The 17,015-nt window shown below is 48.8% G+C and overlaps 2 protein-coding genes and 1 long non-coding RNA gene across 6 annotated transcripts in view; 2 read left to right on the forward strand and 1 right to left on the reverse strand.

Annotated features, from left to right (window-relative positions):
- Nucleotides 1-17,015, forward strand: part of LOC121634100 (gastrula zinc finger protein XlCGF57.1-like) — a 540,387-nt gene that overhangs the window by 100,594 nt on the left and 422,778 nt on the right. The gene's annotated exons all lie outside the window — the stretch shown is intronic.
- bub1 (BUB1 mitotic checkpoint serine/threonine kinase) lies at nucleotides 631-16,303 on the forward strand. Of its 4 annotated transcripts, XM_041976526.1 has the most exons (25): nucleotides 632-909; nucleotides 1,066-1,125; nucleotides 1,492-1,633; nucleotides 1,723-1,919; nucleotides 2,067-2,107; nucleotides 2,190-2,254; nucleotides 2,333-2,382; nucleotides 3,641-3,825; nucleotides 3,910-4,028; nucleotides 4,558-4,961; nucleotides 5,042-5,082; nucleotides 5,164-5,283; nucleotides 5,990-6,094; nucleotides 6,173-6,251; nucleotides 7,743-7,812; nucleotides 8,191-8,359; nucleotides 8,441-8,507; nucleotides 8,596-9,359; nucleotides 12,337-12,437; nucleotides 12,514-12,675; nucleotides 12,776-12,933; nucleotides 13,031-13,208; nucleotides 14,115-14,221; nucleotides 15,716-15,938; nucleotides 16,015-16,302. In XM_041976526.1, exons 1-24 carry the CDS (start codon nucleotides 887-889, stop codon nucleotides 15,912-15,914), a joined length of 3,606 nt encoding a protein of 1,201 aa, XP_041832460.1. In that variant the 5' UTR covers nucleotides 632-886; the 3' UTR covers nucleotides 15,915-15,938; nucleotides 16,015-16,302. The 4 variants fall into 4 exon arrangements, with proteins under 4 accessions (XP_041832462.1, XP_041832460.1, XP_041832459.1 ...); XM_041976528.1 differs by having other exon boundaries at nucleotides 631-909; nucleotides 6,176-6,251; nucleotides 15,716-16,303; XM_041976525.1 differs by having other exon boundaries at nucleotides 15,716-16,302.
- LOC121634116 lies at nucleotides 5,359-5,799 on the reverse strand. The gene is made up of 3 exons (XR_006009186.1): nucleotides 5,757-5,799; nucleotides 5,569-5,652; nucleotides 5,359-5,443 (listed from the first exon to the last, which is right to left on the reverse strand). It is a non-coding gene; the product is annotated as an uncharacterized LOC121634116 (long non-coding RNA).

Below are 17,015 nucleotides of genomic sequence, written 5' to 3' on the forward strand. Positions count from 1 at the left end.
TCTAATATTGTAACAGTTTAACATGTTTTGTTTTTATATAAATTAGTTAAATATCATTCATCTTGTTCTGGAGTTTGATTTCCGGTCCTGTCTGTTGTCTAGCTGAAATTTGTAAAAAATATAATAAATCACTTATAAAAAAAATAACCTATTATCATATATTTGAACATATACAAAAGTAAAATGTAAAATATGTTGAAGCAGCATGATTAAAAATTTTTTAAATATGTTTCCAAAAAACACTAAAATTACAAAAGCAGTTAAACAGATTTGAATTTCTTTAGATGATCAATAATTTTGTTTTTATATAGAGTAAAAAAATGCTATATAATTTAGTTATATCATTTAGTATTTTTCATAATTATGTAATAACCTCTGCTGGGCTTTCTTCACCAGTGATGCGCAGTTGGCTGTCCATAGAATATAAAAAAATATACAAACATGTAAAACAGAACATATTTGTACAATAATAACAATTAAGACAGAGGGTTTAAAATAGTCTCTTTAAGGCCAGACATAGTTTTTATTGCCTTGGAATTGGAGCTAAAACTAAGATTATCTATAAAATATTAGAGGATGCTAAAAATGCATGGAAATTTGGTTTATGAAGCTGACATTTGGATGCATATTTTATAAATTTAACGGATTCAAAAGACCAGACCGTCGTCACACGTTGGGGGCGTGGTTTATAGACGTAACGTGGATGCTATTGGCTGAGCGCGAAATTTCAAATGTGGAAGGAAGAACAGCAGTTTAGAGGAGCGGAGTATCTATGTAAAATACACTGGAAATTTACATTTTAAACTCAGTCACATTAATATTTTTTGAAGCATACGGATTTTGTTTGCGTTTACCATCTTAGTGGACGTTTTCTATTCAAACCGAAATGGATATTGCGACGTATTTACAGTAAGTCCCGACAGAACAATGTTAAACTGTGTTAGCTTCCCGATGCTAGTTAGCTTTAGCGGCTAATGTGATAATAACTTTATGGTTTATTTTGAAAAGACAGAATTGTTAAACATAATGTCACCCTTTTAATTTAGTCTGTTTTTACACTTTCAGGTGTTTTGAAGACAGTTTGACTTCATATACAGGAGACGACCCCCTGGATCCATGGGAGAAGTGAGTTATTTTAGCTTCATGGCTTGTTTATATTAGGGAGACGTTTCCTCTTCCTAGAAGTTTGTCAGATGTAGCATGGATAACAAGCATGGTGGTGCATTAAGACATGCTTTTGATTTGTTTGATCTGATTAAATGAGAAAATCCAGGATCACAACAACAGCTGTCATTTTCAGCTGGATGTTCAGTCTTTTTCTGCTGAATAAAACAGCTTTGCTGGATTTTCTCAGGTCATGTCTTGCCCTACACAACAGTAGAAGATTGAGTTTTGTGTTTCTTCCGTCAGGCTGTAATATTACAGCACACGCCAACAGATCTCATGTGACAGTATTTAAACACGTGTTTTAAAAGATTTATGTGGCCACAGGTTTGTTGAGTTCCTGGAACAAAGACTGCCTGCAGAGGGGGACCGCGGCATGTCGCAGGTGTTTGACAGTCTCGTCCAGAGATTTCTGACTGTTGAGCGATATGCAGATGACGTCAGATACATCAGATACTGCATCAAATGTGTAAGTCTGAGGAAAACCTTTCTGTGAGTGGAACTGGTCTTTCTGTTCAGGTCTTATGTAGACGATTCCTCGTGTTGACTGTCTTCTAGGCCAGCTACTATTCGGACCCCGTCGTTCTGTATAGCCACATTTTTAGTAAAGGCATCGGCACCAGAAGTGCTGCGCTGTATGTGGCCTGGGCGCAGCAGTTTGAGCAGAGGGGGATGAACGAACAGGCTGACGCAGTCTACCAGAAAGCAGTGGAGAACCAAGCACAGCCAGCAGACACCCTTCTCCACGAATACAGGTACCAGCAGCAACACCGGCAGCCTAGCAGCCGGCCGCCGAGCACCAGATACTTACAGCATGGGAATATATGGACAGGCTTTCTGTGTGGATAGTTTGACGTGTGTTACGTTAAAGCTGACCAAACAAAACCAACTTTGACCTGCAGGCAGTTTCAGACGAGGACCAGAACCCAGCTGCCCGTTTCTGGTAAGATTAAAGACCTGAAGTTTCCTCTTTCCTCGGGTCTCCTGTCTTCTTCTGTTTAGTCATATGTGAATGTTTTATTAAGCAGGAAGTCGAAACCCTCTGCAGAACTCCCAGTTAGCCAATCAGATGCCCCCCTCATCGAACAAGGTATGTGTGTTTCTGAGTATTTATGATAAATGTTTATTTGCTTTTCAGAGCCACTAATACTCCGCGTCTGTTCTGCAGGTGTCCGTGGACTGCCCGTCCAAACCACCCGGAAACAAAATGACCATAACGTAAGTGGCCGTTTGAGTTGTTGGCGGTTTTGAGCTTCAGTGGTGTTGGGAATGGCGTAAATCTGGTTAATTATCAATGAATCCAGCAATAGTTTTGTGGCCATCTAGACTGAGGACGTTAGACCAGGTACTGATGAGGGTATCTGATCAGAAGATCTCAGTTATTCATCAGAGCATCGACATAAACTATGATTCATCTACAGAAACTGACGATCCACACTGGAATATAAAACACTGTTTGGTTATAATAATTTATTATAGTAAGTTTAGCAAATGCTGTTAATTTTCCATTTAATCATAAGTTTAGTTTTGACTAGTTTAGTCTGCAGGACACTGTGCACGTGACCTGTTTGTGTTACTGACTGAATGATTTTTATTTAGTTGTAGTTCACAATATTTCCCAGATCATCAACTCCCAGCAGCACCGCAGCCCCTTGTCGTTTAGTCCGTTAGCATTAACTAGCATAACAAACGCTGCCCGTAGCTACACATTAAGCTGGACGGCAACATGGAAACATAGAAGTTAATGTCAGATTGACGACTGTTCGACCGCCGCTGGAAATAAAACAGTGTTTTCTCTTCCATTATTATTGTCGTAAACCATACCATTATTATATTCCCTGCCAGCTGGAGGGGGTGGTAGCCTAGTGGTTACCGAGGGTCTGGAGGATCTGGGTTCAAGTCCTGGGTGTGCCAACAGAGGTGAAGCACCGTGGGTCCTGAGGAAGATCTTTAACCCCCCAGGTGCTCGCTGGGTGCTGAAACATGGCAGCTAGCTGTTTACTGGTAAATCTAGCGATAGAAGTGCGCAGCCAAATTTCACAGTTGGCATTAAGAAAGTGATTTAAGGTCACGTTTTTTAAAGCTAGCGTTCTTATAGACCAGGTCTTTACATGTTATTTCTCCGCTCTGTCTGGCCGGCGTTGGCCCGGATTCGTACACGCCATCAGCTGACAGAGAGCACGCATCGTGACCTGAAGTAAACCTCAACGTTCTTCACGTTCAGTCCAGGTTTTCCTCATTCAAAAAGCAGGACACTTCACAGCTAAAAAGGAGCTCGATTTCCACCTGCTCCGAGTCGGATGTTTACAGAAACGCCAGCTCAGCGATGACGGAGGGAACTACGTCAGGTTATTTGAAGTCACTCGTTTGAGTGAACTTCTTGTTTTATTTGTGGACTCACGAGTTTCTACTGTTAATATTCGGTGTAAGTAAATATTGCTGATCCTTCTCATCTAATTCAGCATGTCCTCCGCAGTGTGTCTCGCTCGGAGACTTCAGGATCCCTTTCCTCCAGACAGGACTCCAGCGTTCCCACCGTGTCCGCGTACACGAAGGAAGATCTGGTGTGTGAAGGTTCGGAGTTGTGCTTTGAGGAGGTCCGAGCGATGAAATACTTCCAGAAGCTTCAAGAGAAGCAGAAGAACGAACAGAGCGAGATCAGTAAGACAGAACTTCAGAAAATTCACACGCTGAACGAAAAACACGAGTTTTTATCGATTCACGTTGTTTTTGTTTTTTTTTAAGTGAAGAGGAGGCTGAGAGAGGAGGAGGAAAGCATCCAGAGAATGAAAACGTTATTAGAGGAACTCAACCAGCAGCTGGAAGTCTGTGGAGACGTTTCCAGCCAGACTTCAGCTCATCAGGTGAGCATGTGAAAACATTCATTTCTAGCTCTAGTTGCAAGAAAAACGTGTGTGAACTGGTCGGAACGAACAGAAATGTGACCTGATCTTCACCTAAGTCCCAAAAACAAACGCAGCCTCCGTGTTTTAATCAAACACGTAAATATTCACAGTGCTGGGTGGAAAATAACTGGTTGACCCGGCTTTGGCAGCGATGATGTCAACCAAACGTTGCAGATCAGAAGTTTGGAGAATTCCTCTCAGTGTTCCTGCTGAGGTCCTGCGTCCCTGTCAGGACTCAGACTCCAGGTGTCTCGTTGCATCACCCGTCTTCTCTTCAGTAGGACCGATGGTCTTCATGCTGTTTCCCTGCTGCGCTGTGAATATTTACATGTTGTGCTCAAAGAAAACATGAAATTGTTTGTGTGGTTTGTTGTTGTTGTGACTTAAATTTGACCGTTCATGCAGAAATCAGGTCAGTACCGCAGCTGTATTGAAAGAATTTCCAGGACGATGCTTTTTAGTGTCTCCTTTCTGATTTCCCGTACAGACGTCTGCGGCGCAGACCAACTCGGATCTTCTCTCTCAGCCCTTCGCTCGTCCTCGACCCTCAAACCACCGGAACAGCCGTCGCTCTCTCGGCTTGAGGTTACACACCGAGCCGCCCTTCATCCACGAGGCGGCTGCCGTCCCTGAACCTCCTCTGACCTCAGACGTATCCCATCATTCCTCTGTCCTACCTGACAGCAGCGCTCTGAAGTCAGAGGCCACACCGCTGCCCTCAGATCCTCAGTCTGTGGTCCAGACCTCAACGGTCCAGCAGAATGTGGACTTCCAGCGGGCGAGCACGTCGCTCCTCACACCCGCTGGTTTTCCTGCCGTTGGCAGCGGCGTTCCCAGCCTGGAAGCCTCACTTCAGCTCAGCCGCTTGGACGCCCGTCAGCCCCCTGAGCAGTGAGTACCCGACCAACACGGGAGGTGGGAGGGCTGATTAAACAAGCACCAGTGATGTTTATTTATTTGTTCTATCTCAGAGAGAGAAGTCTGATAACAGAGTCTGAGGCGAAACTTGATGGTGAGTTAACCAGCTGTTGACATGTTATCTGTATGATCTTACCGTGTGTGTGTGTTTTCAGACCTTCTGTTTGTCTCTTAGCTTCACAGGGAGGAACAGCCAACCTGTCCCACATCACGCCCAACAGCTCGCTGGGCTTCGTTCAAGCCACGCCGTCACGGGTGCTGCCGTCCCCCACCGTCAACACTCAGGAGGCGCTGGGTGAGTTTCTGTCCGGGCCTCCAGACCTTCTGTCCGAATTCTGGGTTCATCCCCTCCTTACTGAGCTCAGGTGGTGTAGGTGGGCCTTCTCCTCTGATTGGCTCGTGTGTGCTGGTTTGAAACTGCAGCGACGTTCCATCACACATCAACGATGTCAAACCTGGAAAATGGTGGAGTTTGATCATATGTAGTTGTAATCTGTCGTCTCCACTAATTTAAGAATTTTTCATGGTTTCTGAGCCAAATGAAGAAGAAAATCCGGATTAGAGTTGAATGAATTTTGACCTCTGCAGCCTCCGTCCGTCTGACGTCACCTGAACCGATGGAGATCTGGTCTTCTCCAGAGTTCAGCAGAGGCCAACAGAAACACTGAGGTTAGGAAAGAATGGAGAAATTCAGCTGTAGAAAAAATAAAAAGCTTCTGTTTCCAGTGAAGCTTCAGGTTGAGAATTAACAGATCCGACTCACTGCACCTGGAGAAGGTCCTGACAGAGTATTAGTCCTGGTTAAGCCATAACATGGTGTATGATATCATCAAATTTAAGTCCAGGTAGATAATCCTCATGAAGAAGATTGAGTATAAATCTCGAGGAGAGAATTTAGAAGCCGCTCAGATCATGAACCATTTCAGACATGAACATTCGCGCTTGAAACAAACATTTTGCGCTGCTGCTTCAGTCGGTGGGGTTTCCGTCTTGTGTTCCAGGTGTGATCATGGACATGTTCCAGGCCCCGACCTTCCTGGAAGATCCTTTCAGCAGCGCGTCCCAACTCCATGCAACCCCGACAGACTTTAATGTGGAAACAAATAGTAAACACACACACAGGTTTACGTTTTCCTGCTGTCTTCCGCCCAGTTAATTCAGCCATTTCTATCTTTTATTTACAGAAGATGTCGCCGTGGTAACCAAGCCCACCACCACAGCCCCCTTTACCATCTTCCAGGACGACGACAAAGAAAACTTCAGGTAAATTTGAGAAGTAAATAAATAATTCAGAATAAATGCTGCCGTGCTACCTGCTCCCACGCTCATCTGGACCAATCAGGCAGCGCCTGAGGACCATGTTATAAATTCAGACAATCTGGACCAGCAAAATAACCCGAAAACAATGAAAACACCACATTTTCTTCCTTTATTCCCCATAAACTATCCTTTTAAAAAACGTTGTGTACAACCTAAAATTACTTGAGAAAAAAAGTGGAGAAATAAACAGTAGATACACATTTACATATTTTATTTACTTTACTGAAGATGCTTCATATGTATAATTTATAAAACCAATATTTCCACGTTTGAGATATGTATATATTAAAAATCACATTTTATATGTAATGATAAATTTATAAATGTATTAAATTTATTGTAAGTTTTTGTACATTTTTAAAATGAATCGTATGAATTTTAAGGCCTCCCGTTTGACACCCGTGATTAAGAAGAAAGGACACAGCAGGCTTTACTTGTTAAGCCGAGACATGCACACCAAACATCTGATCCGTGTTTCTGGAGCTCATTCAGCTGGTCATGTAAACATCATGACTGTGTTTATCAGATTATTAACAGTTGTCTGATTATCAGAAACCAGATTAACTCACCTGGATTTTGACCCGGTCCAGTCTGTCTCCGTATATCTGATTTATTTAGTTCTTTCACATTGTGCATCAGTCAGTCTGTAAAAAAACGAAGCAACATGAAAGAAAAACGTGATGTGCAGCAGCAGGACGTAAATATGCAAAGTCAAACATTCATGTGAAGACTGTTTTGCAGCGTATTAGCTCCCACATTAGCGGCTAATGCTAAAGGTCCACTTGTGATTCCTTTATGTACATAAATGTCACTTCCCACATGCTTATGCATCCCTTACATTGTCGTGGTTGTTAGCCGAACCATCCACCAGAGGGCAGTAGCTCAGTTCACCTGCGAGTTTCAGACCATAACAAACATGGTGACAATGGAGGGGATCATGATGATGATGAGAGGAGGCAGTGCAGTAGACGGAGGTGGTCTGTGCAGCTTCCTCTTCTATGTTCCCCCTGCCTCCAGGGTGTCTGGTGGTGATACTTCCTTTGCTCCATCAGGGAACGCATCCACAAGGGCCCCCAAAAACAGATGGAAGTGTGCACGTAAATGATGCAGAAGATGCTGCGTATCCGTCTGTTGCACAGGCTCTAAATGGGCCTTAAGACCAGGGACTGGCATGTTCAGCAAAGACAATAACAGGACGTTGCGTCACTATGTTGTCCAAAAGAGATACCATAACTGACTGGAAAATGTAGACCAGGGTCTAACTCTCAACAGCTGGAACTACATTATGACTTTTTTATCAAAATTATTTGTTATACAGAAGACATTTCCGCTCGTGGGATTAATAAAATATCATAAATTCATGTCCGATATACAAATGCATGTTTATCATTTGTGAAATTTAAGAGAACCGTGTTGCTGTTTGTTTGTGTTCAGTGCTGCAGCCAAGTCCAAGCCCGTCCGAGGTCTGAGTGAGCTCGCCGTGCCGAAGGCGGACAAGCCCAACGTAAGTGGAAAGCATCGCTTCTGCTAACGAGGACACACATGCACACAACAAAGGAAAATGGCGAAGGGCGTCGCGTGCAGCTTAGCGACGCCACTTTAAGTGTGTGAGATTCATCATTGAGTCCTCAGAGTGAATATGACGACGACTAAATGACTGAAACGTTATGAGACAGCTGCACTCAGCTGTAACTGTTGATTAACAACCTTCAACGCAGACCAGTTTTCCCTCAATGACAGAAACGCTGCAGACAGGAGCAGGAACTGCTGTTGAATTTGTCTGGTGAAAGTTTGGGTCAATAAAACTTGAAAGTTTTTGTTTGTCATCAACAGCGTGAGCATCTGTGTCCATACAATCAGTTTTTCTGTCCCCGTCTATCAGGAGACGTCTCCGGATCTGATGCCTGACGAGAGCACGGTGTGGGGGTCTCGCCACAACTCGCTGGCCGCCTGTCCCAACAGCACGTCAGACTTCGCCATGCTGGCCCAGTTCGTCTCCACTCCCTTCACACACAAAACGTTCTTCGGCGGCACCTTTTTCGCGGACCAAGGTACCGCAGCCGGACCACAACTCCTCAGCTTACTGCTCTTCAAGTTCAGAGTCAGAGAGATTTTTTTTCTCCTTCCCCCAGAGACCAACTGCGATGCCAGCGACGCCGACAACGGCGCTTCTCTCAGGTGTCAGACCAAAAAACTCAGGTGGGGAATCTGCTCTGTTCTCAGGTTTTAAAGTTGAACTGGAAAACTTTTCTTCTCACCTGCTTCGTGTTCATCTGCCCTCGTTCAGCCCCATCATGGAGCAGAGTCCGTGTGACGACAAAGACTCTGAGTCCACCGTCAGCCAGCTGGCGCTGTCCTCTGCCAGACAAGGCACCATCGTTGGCGAGGTGCTCGCCTCGGCCCAGCACTGCCTCACCACCTCCTCCATCACCATGGTGCAGCCTCCTCCTCCTGTCATGCTCTCCTTCAGAGACCCGGCTGACTCCTCAAGGTCAGCCTGGCCCAGCTGGGAGGTGTACACCAGCCCAGAGCGGCCTCCCAAACCGGCCTCCCCGAGCCCGGTTGTGTCCAACAGTCGACCCTTTCAGATCCTAGAGGATTTGGAGCAGCGAGTTCAGAGCGAAGCCTGTGATGTTCCCATGAGCCCTGAGTGTGCTCCCGGACCGGGCTGGCTCGCCATCAGAAGCCCTGAAGCCACCGCTGGGCCGGACCTGGATGCCTTCCTGAGTCCCCGTCACCCCAAGAAGGAAGACACGACCTCCAACAGAACTCTGGATGTCCCCATGAGTCCAGAACAGCCACAGCTTTCTGCCGACGTGCCCATGAGCCCGCTGCCACCGCACCTGCACAGCGCCGTGGATGAACCCATGATGAGTCCACAAAGGGGGGCGAAGCCCGGCGCCAACGTCCAGCTGGTGTCCGATCCCTGGGACAACGACCTAATCACCCATCTGCTGTCCACGCTCAACCCACCTCTGTTATCCCACCCCCGCTGCATCACCTGGCAGTGCAACATCCCCGCCATCACCCCAAAGATGACCATCAGCATAGGTAAGAGTTCCTCCGCCTGACGTCCCGCGGCAGGAGTTAAAACCCACCTCCTGACACAGCGGCGGGGATTAAAACCCGCCTCCTGACACAGCGGCAGGAGTTAAAACCCGCCTCCTGACACAGCGGCGGGGATTAAAACCCGCCTCCTGACGCAGCGGCGGGAGTTAAAACCCGCCTCCTGACACAGCGGCAGGAGTTAAAACCCACCTCCTGACACAGCGGCGGGGATTAAAACCCGCCTCCTGACACAGCGGCGGGAGTTAAAACCCGCCTCCTGACACAGCGGCGGGGATTAAAACCCGCCTCCTGACGCAGCGGCGGGGGTTAAAACCCGCCTCCTAACGCAGCGGCGGGAGTTAAAACCCGCCTCCTGACGTTCCGCGGCGGGAGATAAAACCCGCCTCCTGACACAGCGGCGGGGATTCAAACCCGCCTCCTGACGCAGCGGCGGGGGTTAAAACCCGCCTCCTGACGCAGCGGCGGGAGTTAAAACCCGCCTCCTGACGCAGCGGCGGGGGTTAAAACCCACCTCCTGACGCAGCGGCGGGAGTTAAAACCCGCCTCCTGACGCAGCGGCGGGGGTTAAAACCCGCCTCCTGACGCAGCGGCGGGGATTAAAACCCGCCTCCTGACACAGCAGCGGGGGTTAAAACCCGCCTCCTAACGCAGCGGCGGGAGTTAAAACCCGCCTCCTGACGCAGCGGCGGGAGTTAAAACCCGCCTCCTGACGTGCAGCGGCGGGAGTTAAAACCCGCCTCCTGACGTTCCGCGGCGGGAGTTAAAACCCGCCTCCTGACGCCGCGGCGGGAGTTAAAACCCGCCTCCTGACACAGCGGCGGGGATTAAAACCCTCCTCCTGACGCAGAGGCGGGAGTTAAAACCCGCCTCCTGACGCAGAGGCGGGAGTTAAAACCCGCCTCCTGACACAGCGGCGGGGGTTAAAACCCGCCTCCTGACGCAGAGGCGGGAGTTAAAACCCGCCTCCTGACACAGCGGCGGGGATTAAAACCCTCCTCCTGACACAGCGGCGGGGATTAAAACCCACCTCCTAAACCAGCGGCGGGAGTTAAAACCCACCTCCTGACACAGCGGCAGGAGTTAAAACCCACCTCCTGACACAGCGGCAGGAGTTAAAACCCGCCTCCTGACACAGCGGCGGGGATTAAAACCCGCCTCCTGACACAGCAGCGGGGGTTAAAACCCGCCTCCTAACGCAACGGCGGGAGTTAAAACCCACCTCCTGACACAGCGGCGGGAGTTAAAACCCGCCTCCTGACACAGCGGCGGGGGTTAAAACCCGCCTCCTGACGCAGCGGCGGGAGTTAAAACCCGCCTCCTGACGCAGCGGCGGGAGTTAAAACCCGCCTCCTGACACAGCGGCGGGGATTAAAACCCGCCTCCTGACGCAGAGGCGGGAGTTAAAACCCGCCTCCTGACACAGCGGCGGGGATTAAAACCCGCCTCCTGACGCAGCGGCGGGAGTTAAAACCCGCCTCCTGACGCAGCGGCGGCAGGAGTTAAAACCCACCTCCTGACGCAGCGGCGGGAGTTAAAACCCGCCTCCTGACGTTCCGCGGCGGGAGTTAAAACCCGCCTCCTGACGCAGCGGCGGGGGTTAAAACCCGCCTCCTGACGCAGAGGCGGGAGTTAAAACCCGCCTCCTGACACAGAGGCGGGAGTTAAAACCCGCCTCCTGACACAGCGGCGGGGATTAAAACCCTCCTCCTGACACAGCGGCGGGGATTAAAACCCACCTCCTAAACCAGCGGCGGGAGTTAAAACCCACCTCCTGACACAGCGGCAGGAGTTAAAACCCACCTCCTGACACAGCGGCAGGAGTTAAAACCCGCCTCCTGACACAGCGGCGGGGATTAAAACCCGCCTCCTGACACAGCAGCGGGGGTTAAAACCCGCCTCCTAACGCAGCGGCGGGAGTTAAAACCCACCTCCTGACACAGCGGCAGGAGTTAAAACCCGCCTCCTGACACAGCGGCGGGGGTTAAAACCCGCCTCCTAACGCAGCGGCGGGAGTTAAAACCCGCCTCCTGACACAGCGGCGGGGATTAAAACCCGCCTCCTGACGCAGAGGCGGGAGTTAAAACCCGCCTCCTAACACAGCGGCGGGGATTAAAACCCGCCTCCTGACGCAGCGGCGGGGATTACAACCCACCTCCTGACGCAGCGGCGGGAGTTAAAACCCGCCTCCTGACGCAGCGGCGGGGGTTAAAACCCGCCTCCTGACGTCCCGCGGCAGGAGTTAAAACCCGCCTCCTGACGTCCCGTGGCGGGAGTTAAAACCCACCTCCTGACGCAGAGGCGGGAGTTAAAACACTCCTCCTGACGCAGAGGCGGGAGTTAAAACCCGCCTCCTGACGTTCCGCGGCGGGAGTTAAAACCCGCCTCCTGACGCAGCGGCGGGAGTTAAAACCCGCCTCCTGACGCAGCGGCGGGGGTTAAAACCCGCCTCCTGACGTCCCGCGGCGGGAGTTAAAACCCACCTCCTGACGCAGCGGCGGGAGTTAAAACCCACCTCCTGACGCAGCGGCGGGAGTTAAAACCCACCTCCTGACGTGCAGCGGCGGGGGTTAAAACCCGCCTCCTGACGTGCAGCGGCGGGAGTTAAAACCCACCTCCTGACGTGCAGCGGCGGGGGTTAAAACCCGCCTCCTGACGTGCAGCGGCGGGAGTTAAAACCCGCCTCCTGATGTGCAGCGGCGGGAGTTAAAACCCACCTCCTGACGCAGCGGCGGGAGTTAAAACCCACCTCCTGACGTGCAGCGGCGGGGGTTAAAACCCGCCTCCTGACGTCCCGCGGCGGGGGTTAAAACCCACCTCCTGACGTCCCGCGGCAGGAGTTAAAACCCGCCTCCTGACGCAGCAGCAGGAGTTAAAACCCCAGAGTTTCCGCTTTGATTCGGATTAAAACGTTAACGGCTGGTTGACGTTGCTGATCAGATGAAACTGTGTCTTTCCACAGGAAACGCTTCCCTCCGAGTCGACTGCGTTCTTGGCTTGGGGGCCTTCGCCACCGTTTACCAGGCGACTGACCCCAGGACCTCGGAGAAGATGGTTTTAAAGGTGAGACGAAGAAGAAGGTGAAGGTCACAGTTGGTGTTCTGATGTTCATCTTCAACATGAATCTGTGTGACTGCAGGTGCAGAAACCAGCCAATCCCTGGGAGTTTTACATCAACACTCGGCTGGACGCTCGTCTGCAGCCGGCCGTGCGCCACCTGTTCGACCGCGTCCGCTCTGCCCACCTCTTCAACAACGGCAGCGTGCTGCTCAGCGAGCTTCACAACCACGGCACGCTGCTGGTGCGTCCACCTCGCCGGCTTTATCCGACAGCCTCTTTCAGCTGCTTTTACTTCCACGATTTAAGATTCAGAAATGAAACATTTGGCTCCATTTTTCCAGAACGTGGTGAACATCTACAAAACGCAGAGCGACAAAGTGATGCCTCAGCCTCTCGTCCTCTACTTCACCGTCTGCATCCTGCACATGGTGGAGCAGCTGCACGCCGCCCGCCTCATCCACGCCGACGTCAAACCCGACAACTTCATGCTGGGAGAGAGGTACCCGCCAGACTCCGCCCTGTTTTTCCTCCGTGTCTGTTCCCGCTGAGCATCCAGCAGGAAGTTCACCACTGCGTCACCTTTTCTCATTTTCCAGGTTCCTGGACAACAAGTGTTTCGATTCAGAGAGCGTCGACCACGGCCTCGTCCTCATCGACCTCGGTCAGAGCATCGACATGGAGCTTTTCCCAGAAGGCACTGCTTTCACTGCCAGGTGTTTGACGTCAGGCTTCCAGTGTACGGAGATGCTCAGTGGGAGACCGTGGAACTACCAGGTGACATCTTACTGTCATTACCACCTGTTTCTTCAACGCTGTCGCTCTTTCTCAACCTGGGTCTCAAACAGCAGGTCACATTTCAGCCACTCAAACAACCCGTCGGCTCTTCTGGTGAAAAATGTAGTTACGATTTCTAAATTAAGAAGGAGTTTCATGTCAGTAACAATAACTACACGTTCAGGACTTAAAGTCAGGTTCTTGGACTTGAACTTAACTTTATTGTCATGACACAAGTGCAACGAAATGTCCTCAGTAACCCGTCCAAGAGAAAACAACAACATGTAAACACAAACAGGATCAGGCAGCCGCAGGGCGACGCAGCTTTTTCACAGATGGAAAAGATAACGTTAGAAATTGAATGTGATGAGGGAAAAAAGGTCTAATGGGCCCAATGTGGAAATACAAAATTTAAAATTCTACTTCGTGCAGGTCTGAAATGATCTTGTTCTTTTTATGAACCTACCAGAACCCTCAGGTCATCTGGTTCCAGTTTCTTATCAGTTCCAGAGTCAGAACCAGACATGGAGAAGCTGCATTCAGCTTCTATGCTCCACATGTCTGGAACAAACTCCCAGAAAGCCTCAGATCAGCAGAAACACTCAATTTAGATCCAGGTTAAAGACCCACCTGTTCTCTGCTGCATGGACTAGTTTTTATTTACAGTCCAGATCTGGATCTGGTTCTTTTAAGCTGAAATCTGAACTTTATTTCTTTATCTGAGCTTTTTTTTTCTTTCTGTTTTTATATAATCAATTTAATCTTTTTTAATCTTTGTTTTTCTAATGCACTCTTTTTCTGCACCTTGCTGTAAAGTTTTTATGTTTTATGTGAAGAACTTTAAATTGTCTTGTACATGAAATGTGCTGTACAAATAAATTTGCCTTTTTCCTTTTGTGTTTCTAGACGGACTACTTTGGGATAGCAGGGACGGTCTACTGCATGCTGTTTGGAACGTACATGCAGGTCACAAACGAAGGTGGTATGTGGAAGACGAACGGACTGTTTAGAAGGTAATTCCTGCAGAAATTCCCAAAGTCTCGAGTTTGGAGTGGAATGTTGGTCATGGATGGATGGAAGGGTGGGTGGGTGGATGGGCGGGTGGGTGGATAGATAGGTGGGCGGGCGGGTGGGTGGATGGGCGGGTGGATGCCGGAGAGCAGCTTCCTGTTTCTTCATTTAAAATGCAGTCTCATGTGTCAGGTCCTCAGTTGTCCAGGGGTAGAAGGACGGAACATGAAGTTGGACACCAGATCAAATCAAAATTTCACAATTTATTCGCTCACAAATAAAACAAACGGGTTTCACAAACAAATTCATTAGAACTCGAGTCTGACTCTGAAAAACGATCCATTAAACAAAACGCCATCAAAGTCAAAAGCTATAAACAAAACTGAACGTGTCCCTTAAGGGTTAATATTTACTACAATTAGTATAACGAACACAGAGTTTATTTCCTATTACAAACGAAACAGAAATAAAATCACACACACAGGTGGTATATAGAACAAAACCAAGAAGTCCCCTCAGCTCAAGCAGGGATGATAATACAAACTCAGAACATCAGTCAACGTACTCTTAACACAGTTTAGCAAAAGGCCCACACGGGGAAACTCTGAGACACCACAAGTCCAAAATCCCTCCCAGGCTTGCAGACTGTCCCGCGGTCCAGTCGCCCTGATTGCTGTCGCCGGTGCAGGTTTGTAGGAGCTCCTCTCCTGGGATCGGTCCGCCATTCCGGACCCGGGGCATGAGTAGGCCAATCCTAGTATAGGGAGGGCGGATCCCCGTTGAGATCCACTGCCAATCATCATTAGGCCCGGCTGCAGGCATTCAGACAATCAGTCACTCAGGCTGGAAGGCTGACGGCCGTAACACTCCCCCCTGTAGGACATGTTCAACCTACACCTTTAACACAGTGGAGATGGGTCACAACAGAAGTCATTAATCATCACATTTCACTCATACGCCCTGAAGAGGGCGTCCGCAATCACATGATCAGCTCTTTTTTTGTGTTTAATCTGGAGGTGGTAGTCCTGGACAATCAGAGCCCACCGCACCAGTCTTTGGTTATGATTGTACACGGGATAGAAACGTTAGTGGGTTATGGTCAGTGTAAACCTGGACTGGCACAGGAGAAGATCCCAAATACACAGCTTGTAGAAGTCGGCTCCCACAGCACCAGCATCAACCTGTAGTTTAAAGAGCCGGGTTAAGTCTGGTGCACTGAACACCGGGGCAAGCACCAGTAAAGCTTTGACGCTGTCGAAGGCGTGTTGGCAGTCGGGAGTCCAGCAGAACTCACTCTTTGGACTGAAATAAGCCTCGAGATGAAGACGGATTTCTGAATCTCCTGGTGTGACGTTTTTATAGGCTGGACGTGGGAAACCAGATAAAAAATCTTCACGCAGAATTTCCTGTCGGGCTGTTTTTGTGCTCACGTTGTTTAGCAGGTTATTAGAAATGTGGAATAATTGATCAGACCTGTCGGCCTCCTCCCTCCTCAGGAACCCCCACGCCGACTTGTGGCTGGACTTCTTCCACACGCTGCTCAACGTGTCGGACTGCAGCTCGCCGCCGTGCCTGCGCAGCCTCCGCTGCAAGCTAACGTCCGTCCTGCAGACCAACTACAGCAGCAAACTTCCCATGCTCAAGAGCCGCCTGGTGGTTCTGCTGCTGGAGAACCACAAGGCGGGCCGGAGGTGAACGGCTGGCACAGATCACAAGGCGGGCCGGAGGTGAACGGCTGGCACAGATCACAAGGCGGGCCGGAGGTAAACGGCTGGCACACGAAATCTGCCTCGTCGAGAAGAAAATAAATCCAGACAGCGTCTGTATATTTGTACATATGTAGGTTTTTATTGATGTTTTATTGTTTGTGAGACGCAGCAGGAGGTGAACGATGTTCGCTTCCTGACGGAGTTTCTGAGCGTCTTCAGTCGCCTCCGTTTTCCTGTTGTTTTCTGTTTTATGGGTAAAAAAAGCTGCAGCTTCAGTATTTACGGATTTTATGTTGTAGGATTTCAATAAAACATTCAGCTGACGGACGAGTCAGATCAAAGAAATATCTTCATTTTATTTCTTTTTTAAAAAAATAAAAACTAGAAACATTTTCATGTTTGAGCCTTTTGTACATGAAATGTTCAGAACTTTATCTTTAAAATAATTTAATGGGTAAAATGTAAATAAAAAACAAAATTGAATTATTTGCAAATCCCATCAGGTCACATTTTATTCCCAGTAGAAGATAAACAGCATGTCGGATGCTGAAACTGAGACATTTTACCATGTGATGGAAAATATGAGCTGATAGTGAATCTGATGCAGCAACACGTCTGGAAAAAGTTGGACCAGGAGCAACAAAAGGCTGGAAAAGTAGCTGGTATAGTAACATGACGGGGTATAACAGGAACATTTCAGAAAGGCAGTCTCTCAGATCAAAAGATGGGCAGAGGTAGATTCAGAAGATTCAGAGACTTAGAAGGAATCTCTGTGTGCCGGGGACAAGGGTTGGATGCTGGTGATCTTCTGCATTAAAAACAGACACGATTCTCTACTGGAAACCACTGCATGGACTCAGGAAGACTTCCAGAAACCACTGTCTGTGAACACAGTTCACCCTGAAACCCACAAATGCAGGTTAAAGCTCCATCATGCAGAGAAGAAGCCAGATGTGAACAGGATCCAGAACCAGCACCGTCTTCTCGGGACCACAGGCAAAGTGGAAACTAGATGTGAACTAGTTTGTGGAAAGCATGGACGGCGTGTCCTGCAGACTAAAGAGGAGAGGGAGCATCCAGCTTGTTA

This window comes from Melanotaenia boesemani, chromosome 22 (assembly GCF_017639745.1).
Source record: "Melanotaenia boesemani isolate fMelBoe1 chromosome 22, fMelBoe1.pri, whole genome shotgun sequence".
Taxonomy (NCBI): domain Eukaryota; kingdom Metazoa; phylum Chordata; class Actinopteri; order Atheriniformes; family Melanotaeniidae; genus Melanotaenia; species Melanotaenia boesemani.